This window comes from Spermophilus citellus (genome assembly GCF_964194105.1).
Source record: "Spermophilus citellus genome assembly, chromosome: 6".
Lineage (NCBI taxonomy): Eukaryota > Metazoa > Chordata > Mammalia > Rodentia > Sciuridae > Spermophilus > Spermophilus citellus.
Genome location: NC_138187.1, coordinates 23,567,259 through 23,588,885, shown reverse-complemented (window position 1 = coordinate 23,588,885; position 21,627 = coordinate 23,567,259). Strand labels below are relative to the sequence as shown.

Here is a 21,627-nt window from a genome sequence, read left to right as displayed (position 1 = left end):
CTTCACCGTCCTGAGGGCAGAGACACCAGGCAACAGCAGACAACCCCACCTGTTGGATGAGAAGGGAAGCAGGAGAGATGCTGATCTCCAACCAAAGCCATCAACAATGCTGGTTCTTCCTTGAGATTCCTTTTCCTCTTTCCCTCTGCCCTCTCCCCTCCCACTCTCCCCCCTCTCCCCCTCCCCTCGGGCCCTCTCCCCTCCTGCCTTCCACTCTCTCCCCTCTCCCCTCCCGCCCTCTCCCCTCTCCCTTCCTGCCCTCTATCTTCTGCCCTCACATTCCCAGCGTGGGAAACCAAGTACTTTGCATGAATTAGAATTTTGAGGATGGGATGTCTGAAGAGCATATTACAGTTGTGTTGTATATGCCTTCCCCCCCCCCTTTTTCGTCCAATTTAACATCTTTTATTTTCCTTAATACATACGTGGGTTTTATTTATTCTACTGTCTTCCCACGTACCAGCCTGCCCCAAATTACTTCCTCTCTGTTCTCCTGCTACTGACCCTCTCCATAAAATTCCTCTTTCACCCTTCCTAAGATCTACTAAGTCCACATCCTCACATCCTGCCTCCTCAGCAGATCATCCCACACCTCACCCCAGTTCACTTTCCTCCATCAGAATCTGTAAACCCTTTCACAAACCTACTGATTGTAATAATCAAGTCCAACATTTCTATACATTGTGACCAAACTATAAATGTCTTAATAGCAACTAACTGCTCATAGGTGGTACACTGTTTACACTGGGATCTGTTAACACTGTCCTTCCCCACAAAGGAGGGGTCCTGGAACCCCACAGGTGCACTATAAGCCTATGGGTGAAGACAGTAACACCTCAGACCCACAGAGCTAAAAGGATCATGAAAAGACAGGGGAAGAAACTGCCCCAACAAACCAAGATAACCACATTATTAGACTCCATGGCCAGCACAGTGCAAAAAATGCCAGAGAGGTGACCAGGAAGTACATCGTGATTAAGATAAGAGCAAATACAGGCAGCAAAAGACCATTTCGACACAGAGCTACCTAAACAAACACAGGAAGCACAAGATGACCTCAACAGGGAGACAGAGGATCTAAAGGAAAACAAAAACAAAAACACAAAAACCTGGACAGAAGCGCAGGGGGCAGCTGGGTTTGCCATACCCCAAAACAGGGAGACACCAGGGCGTCCTTCAAAGGTGACCTAACCGTTAGGTCCCAGAGAAGCCCATGAGCCTTAGGGTCACACACTGAAACTGACCATCTGCCATTCTCAAGAGGAAAAACTGCAGACAGGAAGGATAGGTCAGTGGCAGTTAGGGGCAAGGGAGGGCCAGGCATGGAAGGTGGTCGGGACTGCAGAAGGGCAGCACAAGGAAGACCTTCATGGTGACAGGACAGCTCTGCTGTCTGTTTGGGTGCTGGGTCAAACCCAGGGCTTCACGCATGGCAAGCACCCCTCTACCACTGAGCCATGCTCCCTGCCCGCTCATCTCTCGATTGTGACAAAATGACCTCAATCTATGCAAGCGTAAGCTTTACGCTCCCACACATACAAGAAGTAAATCTGACGGAATCTGAACAGACCCAGGGCTGTGCCTCCGTCACCCCCTGGAGGTGGTCTGCTCCAGGCCATGTCAGACCCAGTCATCTGGAACAACCAGGAGAGGGTCCAGGAGGCCTGGCTACACCTCCTCATGGTTTGGTATCAACCTGTAATGCTTTTACAAAGAAAGAGCTTCATACTCAGCTTTCTTTCCTAAAAAATTTTTTTGGTTGTAGGTGGACACAGCACCTTTACTTCATTGGTTTCTATGGTGCTGAAGATGGAACCCAGGGCCTCCCCTGCGCTAGGCAAGCACTCTGCCACTGAGCCCCAGCCCTATTTCACAGCTTTCTCTGGTGGCCAACCTGGGTAACAGGAAGTGGAGCTTCAGTGTGACCATGGCTTGCGCTACCTGTCGGAAACCCTGGCACTTCCAGAAGAACCAGCAGTCTCCTGAGAAGTCAGAGGTGGTCAGTGGCTGTCTGGCCATCCTGACGTCTCTGGTTCAAGGCCAGCCATGGGCCTGCAGGAAAAGCCAGGCGGGAAATACAATTGCTGGGTCACAGGCATGGTGTCAACACAGAAGGCAGGACATGATGGGCAAGCAGCCAGTGGAGGGGAACAGGCTAGAGGACACCTAATGGGAAATGAGCCACTGGGATGGGTCTCTGAGGGTTCCCAAGCCACGAGAGCAGAGCACTCACTGGGTCACTGCTGGACGGTGAATTCCAGAGGGAAGCAGTGAAGCCGGACACCGTGGGCCACATGGATGACCAGTTGGAGAGCAGTCCTGGCTTCAGTGTCAGGCTGTGCCACGTCGCTCTCAACAGGGCCAAGAAATGGAACTGCCAGCCCTTTCTCTGGACGGTGCTTGTGAAGAAGTTCCAGGGGCTCAGGTGAACCTCAAGTGAGAAGGCGTGGGAACCTCTGCGCCAGGATGTGCCTGGCCCTGCAGGTATCTCAAGCCCTCTGGGGCACCCTCCTCATGGCCTCCCACCATCTGCTACCTCATTCCCAGCTGGTATCTGAGCTGACGTTGCAGCCCACGTGCAGCCTCTCTGTCCTCATGTTCCCAAACAAATAAGACACAAACACAGCAGACAATGCCACGATGGTGCAGACACAAACACGCAGACAATGCCATGACCCCCACCACCCTGGCTGGTGCCCCTGCACCCAGGCTGCACCCTCACCCACACCCTTACAACCCCTCCCACCCAGCCCTGCATTCACCCACAGCCCACCTGGCGCTGGGAGGCTCCACAGCCTCGGCCCACTCAAGTGCGCCTACCTCTCCCGCCACCTGCTCTGGACCTACAGCGTCTCCACGGTTCCCGCCGCACAGGTTCCTGGTAAGCAGCTGCCTTCCTTGGCCATCCCCAGGCCCAGCTCAAGCGGCCCCCCTCAGCTCTGCCACAGCTCTGGTACCACCAGCAGGCACGCTTTTGCTGGCACACTGTCTCTCTGTTAGACCATTTTGAAGCGGGATGTTTTGGGCTTGACTCTGTATTCCTGGTGACTGAGCAACACCTCACCCACGGATACTGGAGAATATAGATAACGCAGGCCTGCACTGGCTCCTCTGCCTCTCCTCTTTACGAGCTACTTGGTGCGCCAGTTCTCTCCACAGCTACGTCAACATTCCAATACTTGAAGCTCCTGGACCTACTCGTTCTGAGCGGTCATGCCTTTGACGGGCCACAGCTCAGACACACAAATTAGCCCACGAGGGCTTTCAGCCTCAGACTGAGCTGAGACTAGAGTGTGTGGAGTCTCAACGGATGGGTCTCATGTCGCTAAACCCATTAACCTGGGAAACCTTGCGGGGACCTGAGGGGGCAGCCAACACTGGCTCCTTGCCTTTCTTGGTGCCAGGCTGTTCTTGCCGTGGAGCACGCGCCCACAGAGCCAGCCCTTCCCACGCAGCCCTCAGTGGTCCCTCACACCCGCAACGCTGTGCGGCACCATGAGGTTTCAGAGCAGCTCATCACCCAGGACCCCAGCTGCCTGGTCTGGCTGCTTCCTATACGTGGCCTTCCATACCTACCATTTTTCAGTTAAAAATCATGTTTTCAAGGTTTATCCATGACCCTTTTTAAAACAGCATTTCTTCGGTGGAGAATTTGAACAGAAAACTGAGCCAAACACCATGGAACCTCCAGGCATCCGCCACCCAGCCTCGGCACACTCTCCAGCCCCTACCCACCAACTGCTGAACCCTGGGCTTGCTGGACCCACGGGCAGACACCCCACTGCTGCCTGCAACCTCGGCAAGGACACAAGGTGGGGCAGCTGCACGGATGCTGGTCTTCCAACAGGTGTCTTCTCCTAGTGGCCACCTCCACCCACGCTGACTTTTCCTTTTCACTTAAAAAAGGTACTAGATGAGGCACTGGTCCTAATAAAAGTGCTCAAGAGGAAAAACACAAGTAGTGTCATGAACTAAACCTCAGACAGAATTCTCCAGATGCCAAAATCCAAAGCAATCAGAAACTTGATGAACACCCTGGTGCCTTCTGACAGCCGAACGCACACGGGGGCTGCTCACTACTGTTGCTTTCCCTGTCGCCCGGGAAGGGACAGGAGGTCATGACAGGGAAGGGACGGGAGGTTACAACAAGGGTGTTTTGCTTCTGATTTTTTCAGCATGTACTTTTCTAAAAATTACAAACCAGGGAGCACTTTAAGATGTCTAGACTAAAAACAGAAGCCATCTCACACCGAGAAGAGCCTAAGAACCTGAGAAGCAGAATGCAGGGCTTCCTTCCTGTCAGGCTTAGGAGGGCTGCAGACAGGCAGCCCCCCCACACCTACACACACACACACACACACACACACACACACACAGCAGGGAGGCGGGGCAGGGAGGGGAGGGAGACGGGAGGAGGCGGGGCTGAGCAGGCTGGGTAAGCTTACCCGTCTGTGCGCTACCAGGAGGCAGTTAGAGTGCTCATGCTCACAGGCAATCTCGTAGTCAGGGATCAGACCCACCAACTCGCGGACGAAGCGTACCACCTCCTCGTGCCAGGGCACGTTGGCCATGGTGAGACTGCTGGCCGCGCTCTCTCCACAGTAGGTGACACCCTGCGGGTCACAACAGAGGCAGTCACACATCCCCCTGAGCTGGCCAGCCCACCTCAGCAAACATTTTAAAGAGAAGAAAGTGACAAAGGTCGCACAAGGGGGGACGAAGACAGCAGCTGATGCCCCCAGCCACCATCCCACATCTGTCCCCATGGAGCCCTCTAACCACATGCACCTGAGCACCACCCCAGGCTGGAGCTATGGCCCCAGTGCAGGAGCACAAGGGCTCAGGAGACCAGCAGGCTCCCGGGTATCGCCATCTCGCCAAGCTGGCGACCCTGCTGGGTTCACAAAATCTGACCACTTCAGTGACTAAAGACAACGGCAAAGAACTCATGAAGCACACAGAAGTGCCTTTTCAACATCTGGGGATGGTGCTCGGCCTTAGGGGCCCCTCTGGAAAGAGAGAGTACCACCTGAGTTTTTTATCCTTATGTAGGGGACACAGAAAGGGAGGTTCCGTGGAATGTTCTTTCCAAAAAAGGTCAGGGTCAGTATTACAAAGAACCAAAGGCAGCCCACTCCACTGGGTAAGGCCCACTCCCACAGCCGGGCTCCTCTGCTGAGCGGAGAGATGGGGAAGCCAGTCTCCACAGTCCCATCGCTCGAAGCTGGGCCCTCAGCTCCTGCGGCAGCTCCAGACACCCGAGAACAGGGTGAGTGTCCCATTTCCAGGATGACCCAGGCGCATGCTTCCTGTATTCCTTGTGAAGTCCCAACAGGGAAGTGCCACTCCTTAGGAATCATCCTCTAAGGAGAGCACACTATGTTGCATTTTGACGTGGGCATACGAAGAGAAGCACGCGGGACTGCCCATCCCTGACACATACTACGCGGGACTGCCCGTCCCTGACAGGTGCAACCGCATCATCGGGAACTGGCTTCCAACTCTCCTGAACTCTGCCAAGCAGCCAGGCACACAGACTCCAAGGCTTCACAGTCACACCCTCTGTTGGGGAGGTTCCATGACAACTCACAACTAACTTTCTCATAATAAGAGACATCTTGCTGGGAGTGGTGGTGCACACCTATAATCCCAGTGGCTCAGGAGGCTGAGGCAGGAGGATCACAAGTTCAAAGCCAGCCTCAGCAATGGTAAGGCACTGAGCAACTCAGTGAGACTCTGTCTCTAAATAAAATACAAAATAGGGCTGAGGATGGGGCTCAGTGGTCGAGGGCCCCCGAGTTCAATCCCTGGTACCACCTCCCCCTCAAAAAAAGAGACAGCTTAATTGTGCAGGCTCTTCAAATATCCCCAAATCAAATTTTCTTGCCAACTGGTCTGAACGCTCTCTAGACAGGCCTGCACCAGGTGGTTCTCAACAACGAAAGCAGATGTGTGTGGCACTCAAAGTCTGTCTCCTGCACATACCGTGAACAGACATCAGACACAGGCAGCCACAAGTAGGCAACAGGAGACAGCCTAATGTCAGAGGACTCCAGAGCGACCCACACCCTGACAGTAGAGTGGGCACAAGTCACTGGGCAGCCAGGTGACCCTGGCCGGCACACTCTAGTGAGAGGGCCCCTAGCATGCAGAAGCCACCACAAGGCCAGAGCTCAGGTGAGGGGGCCCCTACCATGCAGAAGCCACCACGAGGCCAGAGCTCAGGTGAGAGGGCCCCTAGCACGCAGAAGCCACCACAACCCAGCTTCCACACTGCACACAGGAAAGCCCTGGCCACCATGAGTCAGAGTGCCTAAATTGAGTGTGCCTTTTACATGAACAAGACAAATAATAATACAGTTCAAAATATCAAGAAAATAAGGCTTAAAACTGTGCTAAACTTACCCAAAACTATAAATAACAAAAAAATGATTTATTCATAGGTCATAAAATATCCTCAACTTCAATTTAAACACTGTTGTGATATCTGAATTACACCATCAAGCATGGAGGGAGTAGCTAGTGCAAAGAGGTCTCTTTTTCTACTTAAAAAGTTAGTTCTCTGAAGCATGGAGATTTCAGGTAAGACCTCAGCTTTGGAAAATACTTCACTGCTGGGCAGCAATGAACTACGGTACTTTAAGGGGACGGGTCTGGAAAGGACGAGAGCAGGGAGCATGGTGGTTCATTATGGGGCTGCTCGGAGTCCTTCCCCTAAAGAGCACCTTCCCGTCCAGTCTTCCTTCAGGCCTGACAAAGGCCTCCTGGTAAGCAGTGTGGAAGCCTCCTAGGCACCAAGGCCAGTGCTCACGCTGGGCAGAAAGCTAGGCAGAGCAGCACAAGAACCTGGGAAGAAAACGATCTCTGGACCGGAGCGCCCACCACCTGGGGTTCCCCAGCTTCCTCCGCCTCTGCTCCATTTGATGGTCTGCAGGGAGCTTGGGCCTGACGTCCTCCACCACAGCTAACCCTGAAATGCTCAGCACTGCCTCATGTCCTGGCTGGCTGCCACCTTCCCCTCTGTCACCACTCCTCTCCCCACCTGCCCCTGAGCAAGTTTCCTTCTCCAAGTCCAGACTAAGCCCAAGAAGCAAGGGAGCACCTGAGGTCCTCAAGAGGCCCAGATGCTCACCTAGATCTAGGCCGTGCTCTGAGCACCAGGCTGCTGCAGGAAAGGAACCCGTGGGGTCCTTCTGCTGGCTGCGTGCCAAGGCCGTCCTGGGACTCACGGTCTGAGGAGAGAACAGGGTCTCGGCAGCTCGACCATTTGACATTCTACTCACACCAACCAGATGTCAAAAAGTTCCTAACACTGTTTTCGTTTCCTATAATTCGACAACAAAAGAAATATTTACCTCGTGAGTTTTTAGTGTTTTCTTCCAGCAATAAACCCCAAGCATGCCGCTCCTTAATTTAAAAATGCTTCAACAGCTCCCACCACAACTGAGCCTAGCTTCTTGGGGGGACCCACGGGGTCTCTCCCTCATCCTCGGAGACCTGCACAGCACGCTGGCGGCCGCACACACGCGTCTTTGGAGCCAGGCTGCTCTCGGCCCCGTCAGACTCTCCACCCCATTGCCCCACCTAGGCACAGGCCACAGGTTTGGGGGTATCTGACTGAGCTCCCACAGTAGGGCTGGCCTGCTCTTCCACCGCCACTTACCCCAGGAGATCAGGCCACATTCCATAACAGTGAACTGCAGAACTCTGCACCAACCCACGCAGGCACTGCCACCCAGGGGCACAGTGGCTCCGCCACTGCCGCTGTGCAGAGCAGAGGCTGGGGCTGTGCCAAGATGGCCATTCTGCAAGGCCTGGCTACAGTGCCAATGGCAGGAGTTGGAAACCGCCCGCCACCAACCAGCGCTGAGCACGTGCTGTTCTCAAGGTGCAAGCAGGGCAGAGACGGCTGTGCCTTGCTCACGGGTACCTAACGGGCAGGTGAGCTTGTCTCACAAACAAGTAGGCAAAAAGTGGTAGTTAAGATCCTCAGGCCAGCAAGTGAAGGCCTATGTAATGCACATGAAGCTAAAATAAATGCTAATTTACAGAGAATATAATAAAAATATTTTACGAGACTGGCAATGAAAGAAAAGAAGGAATCAATGTAATAAAGAAATAGCATTTTTTGATTTAGTTTAGTAAATGTGTCTAAGAGAAAAAGATCTCAATGCTTACTGAATCCAGGTGGGGTTACTTTTGAATTCTCAATGGAGCCCCTTGGATAGGGACTGTCATTCTCTCTGTAGTACTGAAGAAGCACAGGTGGGTACAGGCGGCTACCTGAGGCTACCCTGGTGCACCCCCTTCCCCAGGGCAGCTGCCTGGGTAGACCGCACACCCTAGGAGGCCCGCCGAGACCTCCTCCACCCGGGGTTACTACTGTGGCTACACAACCACAGCAGGACGGTCTGCTGTCCTCAGGGTGACAAGTTGAGAAGAGAGCATAAGGTCCTTGTTAGCATCTGGATGGCCATCTTAAGTGACAGCCGCCATTTTAAGGAAAAAACATTGCTTTCCAGTCCAAGGGCCTTTCTGAGAAAGGCTCACCACTCCCTCATACCAACCCCACCCTTAACAGCGGGCATTAGGACCCGCCCGACTCTAATCCCTGAGCCTCCCCCATGAAAGCCCCAAACCCCAAGCCTGTGTTGCCCTCCTCAGTCTATGGAGAGAGGGCCTCTATTGGTCAGTTCTGGCAATAAACTCTTGTGTCTATCTCTGCCTGAAGTGCTTCGTCCTCCTCAACAGGAAAGCATGCCTTCTCCACTCACTAACTTACTAATTTCATCTCAGTATTTCTCCCCCCAGTTTGGCAGTGCTGGTGATCAAGCCCAGGGCCTCGAGAGTTTACTACTGAACTACATCCCAGCTGCATTTCCTTTGCTTTCTTTTCCTTTTTATTGTTGCTTTTTGGCATGTGGTACTGCAGGTAGAACCCAGGGCTTTGGGCATGCTTGGGCATGCTGGCGAGCTACAAGCTACCACAGAGAGCTACACCCCACCCAGTCTTTTTTACTTTTATTTTGAGACAGGGTCTGGCTCCATCATCTAGTTGGCCTCCCATTTGCAATTCTCCTGTCTTGGCTTCCAGGGTGACTGGGGTTGCAGACATGCACCACTGTAACCCCTCCACTTCAGATATTTAAATTATAAAAGCAATGCATGCCTGTCTCCTCCCCAGGGAACAGGACCTGACAACCAGGACACTGGTGCCTGAGGCCCGAGGCCTGATAGGCTAGTCAGGGACACGCTCTCTCTACATACGACCCAAAATGTTCCTACATTGTATTTCAGTATTAACAACATTTAAACTGTGGCTGGATCACATATTTCTCTACGAGTTTTACTTCTGTGGATTTTGTCTGTTCCTAAGATATTCATTTGGCAAGCAACACAGGGTGCTGACTTTTTAGATCCCCAGTGGCGGTTGAGAAGAGCCCTCAGACCAGCCACCTACTTCTGCAACACTAGAGTGCTTCACAATAAAGCTCATTACCAAGTTACTGCGTGAGCTCACCAGGCTTCCACTTCATTCCTCAGCTTAATGTCACTCTGCATTAGGTGCATTAGGTCATCCCCTCCCTTGCAGTGCAGGCTCACTGAGAGCAAGAGAGGGTCTTCCTGAGAGCTCCCATCCCTGCACAGGGCCAGGCTCTCCCAGTCGCTGCATGAACACCGCTATTGGAGCTTCAGGTCCCTGACTGTCCCCTACCAGGAGCCCGGTGAGGGGAGTCATGCTTAGCAGGCAGGCCTACCTTCACTTCAATGAAGTCAGGGCTCCCCAGGGACACGAGCTCGGCGTAGGCCTGGAGTTCATCCACATTCCAAGACTTCACAAGTGTCAGCCGGTAGACAGTGCGCTGCTGCTGAAATAGAAGAGCCAACTCTACTTTAATTATGGTGGTGGTCACATGGTGACCCAAGAGGAGTCTCCAGCTTCCCAGCCCCTGGACAACCCCAGATGAGAGAGGCTCAGCATAGGCTCATGTACCATAAGCTATATTTTGGGTACAAATGGAAAAAAAATCCCGAATGAAGTAAGATCCTCGTGGGCCTAAGAAAAGGCACTGCTACTCGATCCTCGTGGGCCTAAGAAAAGGCACTGCTACTCAAGAGTGTCTGTTCTCTCTTCATAACACCTACACTATGTGAGGTACCCCAAGGTTCCTGGGCACACACAGCATATTAGATTCAGTAAGAAATATCAAGCTGCCAAAACCTTTATGCTATGGGAAATTAATGCAAATAACCTGTGGGCTTTCAGACAATGATCACACTCAAATTGTTAATGACAAGAATGGTCACTCTCATCCTCTCTCCTGCTCTCTCATCTTTCAATAACCTCTTGGCATTACTTGTTGGAAGAAGAGGCACACCTACAGATGTCAATGTCGTTGTTTGTTTACAGTATGTCCCAAAGAGACACGGTTCTCCAAAAGCTACCAGACAAGAGCCATTAGGCCTCAAGAAGCTTAGACACTGCAAGGTGTCTTGGTGAGGTGCGCCCCTGATCTGGGGAGTGGGTGGGGGTGGGGAGCAGCGCCCTGAGGCAGGAGGACCACAAGTCTGAGTGAGGCCAGCCTGGACAACTTAGTGAGATCCCACCTCAAAATACAGTAAAAAGGGCTGGAGAAGTAGCAGAGTGGCACAGTGCCTGCCTCGCGTGCAGGAGGCCCTGAGTCTCTCTCTCTCTCTCTCTCTCACACACACACACACACCCCCCAAGGTTTGTACCCTTTAACTCTGCAGCTCCCCTTCTAGAACTTGAAACAATTAAAGATGCAAAGATTTATTGAAAAATCTCAAAACGACATTACTGATAACTTAAAATCTAAAATCTATAAAGTGCACTCTTCCCTTGAGTGGAGGCAGGACCTGCGACTTGAGGAAACAGTGAGCCACAAGCAGGACACCAACCTCTTCCCCGTCCCTGCTAAACACTCTGTAACTAGGAGGAAATGCATGAGCCCTTCACAGGAGATCTCGGCAGGCACATCCCACCCACCACGCAATGCGAGAGAAGGCAGCGCTCTCCCAGATTCCTTCCACAGCAATGCTAAGCTTCAAGGAGAAAACGGCAAACCAATCTCAGCTGCACTGCCATATGCAAAGATCTTAGTGACAGCTTAGCAAATAAAACTTAGCACTGTGTTAAAACTTCTCAGAATGCAGATGACTCAACGTTAGGCTAAATGGGTATACAATTCATCACACTAACTAGTTAAGCACAGAAAAAAAACTCACAGATACCCAAGGCATGGGATAGAGTTTAAAGGCTCAGCCCTGATTAAAAAAAAAAAAAAAACCAGAATACACAAATAAAAACCCATTAAAAAACACACTTAACATAAGGAAAAGTACTTTGTAATCAATGGTCCAAGTAATTCTTAGTGGTTAAAAAAAGGCCACTCCCATTTAGTTGGACTAACAGAAGAATGTCCACTCTTACTTCTGTGTCAGCGTGTCCCTGCAAGTTATAATCCAAGCAAGATAGCCAGACAGGACTTACTGGAGAGCACATAAAAATAATTAACCGTAAATAATGTAATTGGCTTCTGGGAACCCCAAGACCATCAAGTGAAAAATCAGATTAGAATTGAGACAGCAGTCATTTACAAAATGAAAATCAACAGCTTTCCCAGCACAGAGCCACAGGCCAGATAAACGTGGATTCTGGAACCAGGGAGAACCTCACCACAGCCGTAAATGTGATGTGTCTTTATTATTCTCTTTGTTCTCAGCTCCTACCTGTGCACAATGGAAGGTTTGAGACAAAATTAAAAGTGTTAATGCACACAGCACTTAGAACCAAGTGGCAGCAGCAGTAATAGCTATCACATGCCAGCAACGACCAACCAGGAAACAGAAGGCAAAGAAGAACCTACCTACACTGGACACTTGTTGAAAGCCTGGAGATCATTTAGTGAGATAACATGCAGAAAAGGAAACAAACTATCTGACCCCTACCAGAGGTCCCACTGGGCTGGCGAATGTGAGGGGACTCTGAAGGGGGTCCTCAATTTCCTGGAGCAGGCACCTGGCCCAGCAGGCCCACAACCAGGGCAGAACCAGCCACCATCAAGCTCACCTGCTGAGTCTGCTGTGCTTGGCCAGAAACAGAGTGGGTTGGTGTCCTATTCACTCTGCAGATGTGCAACAAGGAAGAGAGCTGGATGCGACACCCACACCAGGTATCCACAGCAGGCTCATCTCACTGTGCCAGACCCGGACATCAAACACGAATGTATGGTTGAGGGGCTGTCATGAAACACCATCCCCAGATGGCCTCTTCTTCCCCTGGTCACTATTCTGCTACCCAAAGACATCCCATGTCCTGACTTTTACACCGCAGTTCAGTTTTTTTGCCTGTTTAAAATTGACATGAATGGAACCGCAGATTCTTTCGTCTGGGTGCCTGCGTGACCCTCTGCGTTGCTGCATGGTGAGGCTCATTCTCTTTGTTATCAGTATTCCACTGTATGAATACACAAAAATGCCTCCAACCACTGCCTGCTGGGAGACACCTGGATTATTTCCAGGTTTCAGCTATTATAAAAATGGCTGTTATCTCTTATCATATTAGAGTTTAGTTTTACCTGTTAAAGAAAATTAGGTAAAATGTTACGGTGACACCTATTCTTTTGTCTGTCCCCCACACACACACAGAATCCGAGAGAGTCGCTGTGCTGCTGGACATAGTTGTGAATGGTTTCAGTGCTGCCTGCTTCTCCCCTTGGGAATGCATTACTAGGGAAGCCCCTCCCTGGCCTCTGATGGAATACACTACTGCAAGGTTCCCGGTGGAGCACCCTCTAGGACACACCACTCCCTGCAGCCGGGCAGGTCATGGCAGGTACAGCAGGCCCGCCCCCGCAGCCCGACACTGCCCTGGCCATCTGGTCTTACTGCCAAGGCTAGCGCTCCCGCTCTGCCCTGCACCTGCCTGGAGGCTAGAGACACCCGTGAGCTGTAGCTCCCCTGCCACGTGCACCGCCATGCCTGGAGCTCTGGATTCTGGAACCAGGGAGAACCTGGTATTGTAGGCCTTTCTCCTCTGGGACCTGCCTTTTTCCTACTGATCTGTTTTAATGCAAGCTTCACATATTCTGGGTCGACGAGCTCCGTGGCATTCATGTCCAGGAACATGTCCAGCTGCTCGATGGCCTCTGGTCCATCTTCCTGCAGCATCTCCTCACCAACAGGATCCTGCCTTGGGTACAGCCCACTCTAAGCACCCTTCTCCTTCATGATCAGCACTGCTGCTGACTTTTAGAGAACCTTTCCACACATCGAGACCATGAAGAGAATCTCTTACATTCTTTTCTAAAAGCTTTATCATCTCGTCTCTTACATTGCATCCAAAATCCCCAAAGCCGGTTTCTGTGTGTGTGGTGCCGAGAGGTCAAACTTCTTTCCTAACAGCTGTGCCACTGAGATGGACCTACTGCACCTGTGCGGGCCTTGCTCTGTTCCTCCACCTTCCACTCCACTGACCAAATGTTTACCTTGGTCCTCGCCTGCACTGACTTGCTGGATAGATTTCACACCCAGTAAAGACCATCCTTCTCAGGGACAATTCTGTAACACAGGAGCAATTTTGTGACAATGTGGTAAGTTTTTCCCCATTGATTTATTCATATGGCAACATCTTGATTTTCACAAATGGGGGTGCTACAGACATCTAGTGGGTAGAGGCCAGGGAGGCTAAGGAACATGGCACAATCACAAGACAGCCCCCTACCCTCTTTCTACCAAGAATAATCAGGCTACCTGCTGAAATTGAGAAACCCTATGATGGAGACCTTTACCAAGAGAGCCTTCAATATTCTTGCCCCTCTATTACCCATAAACCTTAGAACTGCCTATCAACTTTCAAAAACTATATATAAAATCTCTTCTGATTCTGACAGAGGTGGCATCAAATCTAAATCTAGTCTTGTCCAATAGAAATATAATGTGAACCAAAAATGAAAACTACACATTTTAAATTTGCTGTCAAATTGAAAAAGTAAAGAGTTATCAGGTGAAATCAATGTTAATGTTTTATAACAATATATACAAATGTTACAACCTAAAACAGTAATCAACATTTAAAAACAATAGAGATATTTGACACTTGATTTTCCATACTGAGTCTTTGATTCCAATGAGCATTTTATACTAAGCGCACAGCCCGATTCAGAGTAGTCTCATTCCAAGTGCTCAAATGCCACGTGTAGCTAGTGGCTCCTGGAGACATACTACTTTCCTAATGCCGAATCTTCCCAATCAATGCCACTTGTTTAGGTCCTTTAAATTTTCTCTCAAGAACATTATATTGTTTTCATTATCTTTTGCTTTTTATATTCTAGTTAATATATTTTTGATGCTTTGTTATAGTGGTATCTTTTAATTTTTCCTTTTTTAACTAATATTTAAGACATCTTTATTATTGGCATACAAAAATATCGTTGAATTCTATAAACTAATTCTGTATCAAATGAGTTTGTAAAATGTACTTATTAATTATAGTCACTAAAATAATTTATAGATTTATAGGAAAATTTCCCACACAGGTTATATTAAAATTTCATATGCAGGTTGAATATAATAATATGAAAATCCCAAATCCTCCAAGATGCAGAACACTTTGAGCGCTGATAATAGCACAAGTGGAAAATTCCACACCTCAGGGTCAAAATACAGGTGTAATAAAGGTACTGTACACAGAAGCCTTTAGGATATTTAGGTGCTAGTAAAACACAAATGGACCTCGTACTCAGACGGGGGCCCCATCCTCAAGGACGCTCTGTCCATCCACATAAATATTCCTAAATCTGAAAAGCCCACAACACTGTGGTTCCAAGCATTTTGGCTGAGGGATCCTAGACCTGCCCACAGGATGGCGGCTTCCTTTCCAATCCCACTGTCTATCTCCTGTGCTCAGCACGCTGGGTGGAGCAGAAGAGTTGACGCTGGGCATCCTGTGTCCCTGGATGCTCAAGTTTTAGGTGCTTATTGACAGTGACGTTCTTCTGTAGCGATATTTTGTTAGATTCTCCCCATGAACAGGTGAATTCTACTGAATCACTCTTCTGTATCTATTCGATTTATCCTACTATCTTTCTTTTTTATTGAAAGTCAAGTTAATTTCTAAATATAAAACAAAATTCACATTCTTAGAAGACAGCCATTTTGTCATGTTTTTCTGTATTGATATATTTAGCCTCTGTGTTTTCAGGTAAAGCCCCTTTTTTCTTATTCATGTTATGATTCAATGTTGTGGTTATTCTGGGTTGCAGAAGTGAGCTGGCCTTGGAACGGCTTAGACCTGCGTTCCATGTGGTTCATCAGGGAGAAACTGTGTTGTTCCAACAAGTGGCTGCGAATGGAATGTCAATTCCAAGCTGCACTCTCGGCGGAGCTGGAGGAAGCACTCCTTATGGCCAAAGAGTGTGAGTGAGAAGCTGCTGACTCCCCTCAAATCAGCCAAAGGGGCCCTTTAGACCTCCATCAATGACTACAAACGCAGATCAGAGAACAGGAAGACGAGGGCAGGACCTGAGCGCACAGGCCCGGGAGAGTGAGCTGGCCCCAGGAAGAGGCCGCAGCAGGAGGCAGTCCCACGTCTCTGCCCAAAGAGGACTGTTTCTGTGTCTTGGATTTTCTGAAGTCTCCACAGTGTGGCCAGGGTTAGCGTCTACGTTTCTGGTGTGTTTCTGGTGTGCAGCCTTGAATTGCATTCCATTTGCAGCATTTGTCTTGCTTGCTCTTCTCCGCGCTCCCTGGACCTGCAGGCATCAGGCACTAACTAGGGAAACTCTGCGGCTGCTCTCCAAGTACTGGTCGGTCCTGCTCCTCTCTCCCCTGCGGCTCACCTTCACAGTGTCCCGCAGTCTAGACATTCTGCTCTGTGATTTCTGCCCCGTCCCCTCTGCTTCTCAGTTTGGGGTATTTATGTCGGTAAACCTGCAAACCCGAAGCCTGTCCCTAGAGAGACTACTCACCAGCCTGCCAAAGGTATTCAAGTGTCTGTCACACTGTTTTGGTGTTGAGCGTTTCCTTCTTACTCTTCCTCAGAATTTCGACCTCTGCTTCTCATCAGCCTGCATTCTTGCAGGCCTTCTGTTTTCCTCCAAAGCTCACGGCATGCTGACCACAGCTGTCTTTCACCAGCTCCTGATTGGGGGTGGGGGTTGTGAGTCCAGTACTTCTGCAAACCTGACCTTGGCTCTGATGCACTTCTGGCCACCCACACTGTCCCTGCCTTTCACTGTGCCCTGGAAAGAGGGCCTGCCATGCTGAGGGGAAGCAGCAGCAGGGAGCGGGCCAGCAGCCAATGCTGACCCAGCTCTCGTGCTGCGGGTCAGGGCCTGGGAGGCGGGAACATTCCATGGCCATGATCGGAAGTAAGAAGGTCATGGAACACTATGTGTGAACTGCCGAAAGAAAACGCTGTCAATTGAGGATTCTGTGTCTGGCAAACTGTCCTTCAAAAATAAGATGAGGGCTGGGGCTGGGGCTGGGGCTGGGGCTCAGTGGTAGAGCACTCGCCTAGCAAGTACAAGGTGCTGGGTTTGATCCTCAGCACCAGATAAAAATAAATAAATAAAATAAAGGTATTGTGTCCAACTACATAAAGAAAAATATGTAAAGACAAAAAAATTTTAAAAAAGAAACAAGTTTCAATAAATTAAACAATGTTAAAATCATTTTTTAAAAAACTTTCGAACTACACTGATACGAAGCTAGAAATCGGTAACAGAAGGAAAAGCAGAAAATTCATAAATATGTGGCAATTAAACTAAAATTACTTCACTACCAAGAGAAAGACTGACAGACTAGTAGCATCTAGGATGCAAATAATTGGAACACACACACACACACACACACACACACACACACACACACACATATACTGCTGCTGGGAACACGAATTCAGGTGCCACCTTAGGAATTAGTGATCTGTGAAGGGGGGCAAACACACAGCAGTCTTACTCCTAGACGGGCAGCCAATATAAATTCCTCCCAACAGCCAACGCTGTAGAGAAAGCCAAGCTTGTCAGTCATTCCATGGATAAACTGAGGACATACGTACACTGGAACACAGCTGCACAATACCATGGGCGAAATTTAACAGATGTGCATAGGGAAAAACGTGTAAATATTCAAGGAAGCAAACACTATGATTCCGTTTGACAAGCTCCCAAGCAGGCAAAGCTACCTTATGGTGTGAGGAAAGCCGTGACTGTCACTAGAGAGGAGATGGGGCCGATGACCAGGACCAGGTGCTATTGCTATCCTACAAGCGTTTTGCTGGCTGTGTTCACTCTATGACGATCCACCAAGCCAGCCACGTAAGATCTGTGCACTGTCCTGTGTCTGAAGGCTCTGATAACAAAGCCCACTCAGAATAAGGACAAGACAAGAAAGGTACCCTGCGGGTTTCCAGCTGTCCCTGGTGCAGCCCAGAGATCTTTGTGGTGAGGAAGCATGTCTGCTCCCTGACTTAGAAGACCCAGCAGCACCTTACCAACAGATCCTCCAGCAGTGAGGGAGCCCCTCCCCCACCTGTGGCAAGCAGGGCTGCTCCCCCTCCCTGGTGCCTGCACATCCTAACAGGAGGTCCAAGCGCACACTGTTCCCATTAGGGTTCTGAGGCTCCGCATTAGGCCACGTTCCTGCTGCACATCCTGCGTGAGGCTGTTTATTCCAGGTCTACCTCTCTTAATTTCAATGATTTATCTTGACAGTTGCAATTCAAGACAAACTAGTTGAGGCTGTGTCAAAACAAGATAAAATGGTCTCCTAAAATATAGTACTGGCTTACTAGTAATCACAGAAATGCAAATTGAAGCACTAATGAGGTACTGTTTTGGCTTATCAGATGGCAAAGATTTTTTTAAATAGCAGTATTTGACACTGCCTTGAGTTTAGCACTACAGGCACACTCATGCACTGAGGATTGGAGTACAAGTTAGCACAAACATTTTGGAAATTAATATGGCAACAAGATTAAAGAATCTGAAAAAAAATATTCAAATCTGTTGACCCAGTAACTGCATTTCTAAAATTCAGCCTATAGAGATCATAAAAATTGTAGGCTGACACTGGTAAGCAAGAATGTCATTCCAGCACTATTTATAATTCTGAGCACAACAAACCCTCGGGGTGCTCAGTCCCAGGAGAGGACCACATTGAAGACATTCCCAGCAGAGCTCTGGAGCCAGAGTGTGGGGTGCGCACAGAAACAGCAGCAGAGCCCAGCATGGTGGCTCCAGGGCAGGGAGCAGGTGCCATGGGAGCAGGTGCCATGGGAGCTGGCCTCTGGCCGTGGTCCTCTAACCACACCCGAATGTTGACAGCAGTGACTTTTATGTTGAAATTTTTAAGAGCTAAAAACAAAACTTACGTGCAGCATAGCACTGAAGACATAAATACACACAGAAAGGGGGCTTAGGGAGAAACACAGCAAGTGTGGCTCAGAACACACAGACACACCTTTTAACACTCCTGACTCCTGAGGGGAGATCCCAGCAGCCTGACCTCAGCTGTCCATCCAAAGGGTACCGACTGGCTCAAAGGCCAGGAATGTAGTAAAGGAGCAGAAAGACCTCCACAGGTTCAGCAGAGCCTGGGAAGATAGGCACGAAGTGTGGCCATTGGCACCTGTGAGCTGCTCTCCCAGCAGCCACACCAGCAACTCGACCTGTTCGAGGAGGCAGGAACAGGTGCAGGGGGCTGGGGTCGAGATGCAGGAAGAGGCCGGCAGCTCCAGCAACAGAATGACCAAGAAAGAGATTAGGCCAGGGCAGCAGCAGAATCCCACTGCCGGCGGGCGCACCAGGAGCATCGGGTGAGGGGCTTGGCAGGGCGACCAGCTCTGGGAAATAATCTCGAAGTTCATCAAAAAAGGAATATTACAAAAAACACTGTGCTCACAAACTGGACAACACCAATAAAAGACAAAAACCAGCACACTCCTTGCAGACAAACCACCAAAATGAACATAAGAGGAAACACATAATCTGAACAGGCATGCGTTTGTCATGAACACTGAATCAATAGTTGGTAACCTCCCACAGCAGGGAGCAGCAGGCTCTGGTGGGTTGACTGCTAAGCTCTACCAACTACTGAAGGACGATGCCAATCCACCACCATCTCGTCCACAAAGTGAAAGCAGAAGGAGGACTACTCAACATAGTCTTCAGACAACATCACCCTAATACCAAAGCCTGATAAAGGCATTTCAAAAAAGAAAATCAGAGATCAAACTCTTTCATAACATAGATTTTAAAACCCTTAACAAAATATTACCAAATAAAATCCAACAATGTATGAAAACAATTATAAGCCTGCTGACCAGCTGGGGACTACTTCAGGTGTGCAAGGCTAGTTCAACGAAAAACACATTTGAGGGCTAAGGCTGCAGCTCAGTGGCAGAGCGTTTGCCTAGCATGTGTGAGGCACTGGGTTCAATCCTTGGCACCCCATAAAAATAAACAAAACAAAGGCATTCTGTCTATCTACAACTACAAAAAAAATGTAATACATTTGACATCATGTGTCAACAGGTTAGTGTGGAAAAATAATGAGCATATCAATTAATGCAGAAAAGCATCTGATAAAAGACAATACCTATTCAGGACAAAATTCTTAGCACACATGGAAAATCTGTAGAAAACCTACAACTAGTACCAAACTTAATGGAGTGAAAAACCGAATACTTCCTACCTAAGACTAGGAATAAGCAAGGATGTGCCTTCTTTTCTCTTCTACTGAACATGCAGTAAGACAAGAAAAGGAAATCAAAGATATAATGACTGTACAAAAAGAAAACTGTCTTTTATGTTGTCTATCTAGGAAATTCCCCAAAATGGACAAATCAACTCCCAGAACTAATAAGCAAGTATGATAATGTTGAGATGCAAGGTTGATACATAAGGCGATTTGCTTTCCAAAACGCCACCAGTGAACACTTATAACTTGAAACAAATAAAAGAAATCCAAGAAGAGCTAAATAAATGTAGAGAAGATGGATGGGAAGACTCGATACTGTTAAGATGTTATTTTTCCCCCACTTTGATCTATAAATTCAGCTCAATCTCAACCAAAATCCCCGGAAGCTATTTTATAGATGATAGGAAACTGATTCTAATGTTCATATTGAAATGAAAAAGACTTACAAATGCCAACACGAGGTTAAAGAAGAGCCGCGTTGGAGGACTCACAGTGCCGACCTTAAGACTTACTGTAAAGCCACAGTAACTAGGACTGTAAGCTCCTGGAGGCAACAGACAACAGAGTAATGGAGATTGGGCTCACAGGAGAGTACAGCCAACTGACCTTTCACAAAGAAGCAAAGATACTCAATATAGACAGGATTGCCTTTTTTTAAAATGGTGCTAGGAAAATAAGATGTCATGTTAAAAAGATAAGAACTTCCACAGAACCTATACTCTCACAAAAGTCAACTGAAAAAGGATTACAGACCTAAATACAAAATGCAAACCTATAAAACTTCTAGAAGGGCTGGGGATGTGGCTCAAGCGGTAGCGCGCTTGCCTAGCATGAGTGCGGCCCGGGTTCGATCCTCAGCACCACATACAAACTAAGATGTTGTGTCTGCCGAGAACTAAAAAATAAATATTAAAAATTCTCTCTCTCTCTCTCTCTCTCTTTTCTCTCACTCTCTTTAAAAAAAAAAAAAAAAAACTTCTAGAAGAAAACAAAAGAAAATCCGTGTGACCTTGAGTTTGGTTGTGAGCTTATAACGGCAGACTTAAAGCACAATCCAACTTGTGTTCTGAAGAAGGAGAACACTGGTAGAGAATGAAAGGCAAGCCAGACTCAGGGAAGACACTTGGAAAACACCTACTTAAGAAAGCTCTTCTTGAAACTCAGCCCAACGAAGAAATGGACAAACGATCTAAGCAGGCTGCATCAGAAAAAAGATATGAGTGACAAGTGAGTGTGTGAAAAGATGCACTGACACTTGCCATCAGAGAACTGCAACTTAAAACAACGAGACACCACTGAGGCCCAGACAGCCAACGCCAGCCAGCAGGTGCCCTGCCCTGCTAGGGAACGAGAGGCATGGAGCTGGCCACACCACTCCTGGGCTTCCCTCAAAGGACTGAAGACGTGTGACCAGAGATGTGGCCGCTCCCTCGGTATTCACCCAACTAAATTTGAAAATTTATAGTCACCCAAAAATCTGCATTCAGACAGAAGCTTTCTTCATAATCACCATCATCTGTCAACAGCCAGCATAACCTCCAATGGACAGTGAAATATTCATACAATAAGGCATTACTTAGCAATAAAATTTTAAAATGGAGGAAACTTAGATGAATATATTCACATTAAAAAGCCGGTCTGAGGGCTGGGGATGTGGCTCAAGCGGTAGTGCGCTTGCCTGGCATGCATGCGGCCCGGGTTCGATCCTCAGCACCACATACCAACAAAGATGTTGTGTCCGCCGAGAACTAGAAAATAAATGTTGGAAAATTCTCTCTCTCTCTCTCTCCTCTCTCACTCTCTCTTTAAAAAAAAAAAAAAAAAAAAAAAGCCAGTCTGAAAAGGCCACAAACCGTGTCATCCAATTATACAACATTCTGGGAAACACAAAACTATAGAGATGGT

At 48.7% G+C, this 21,627-nt stretch overlaps 1 protein-coding gene across 5 annotated transcripts in view; it reads right to left on the bottom strand.

Moving 5' to 3' along the window:
• The window catches only part of LOC308651774 (S-adenosyl-L-methionine-dependent tRNA 4-demethylwyosine synthase TYW1-like), a 108,797-nt gene that overhangs the window by 14,727 nt on the left and 72,443 nt on the right, over positions 1–21,627 (bottom strand). For 2 of the 5 annotated variants that reach the window (XM_081299245.1, XM_081299247.1), the window contains exons 14-15: positions 9,759–9,869; positions 4,446–4,613 (exon numbers count right to left, since the gene is read on the bottom strand). In XM_081299245.1, coding sequence (XP_081155371.1) covers positions 4,446–4,613; positions 9,759–9,869 — 279 coding nt within the window. Of the gene's footprint in view, positions 1–2,233; positions 2,400–4,445; positions 4,614–9,758; positions 9,870–18,483; positions 18,617–21,627 lie in introns of those variants that run through there. The other 3 variants (XM_081299248.1, XM_081299246.1, XM_081299249.1) reach the window with 3 other exon arrangements.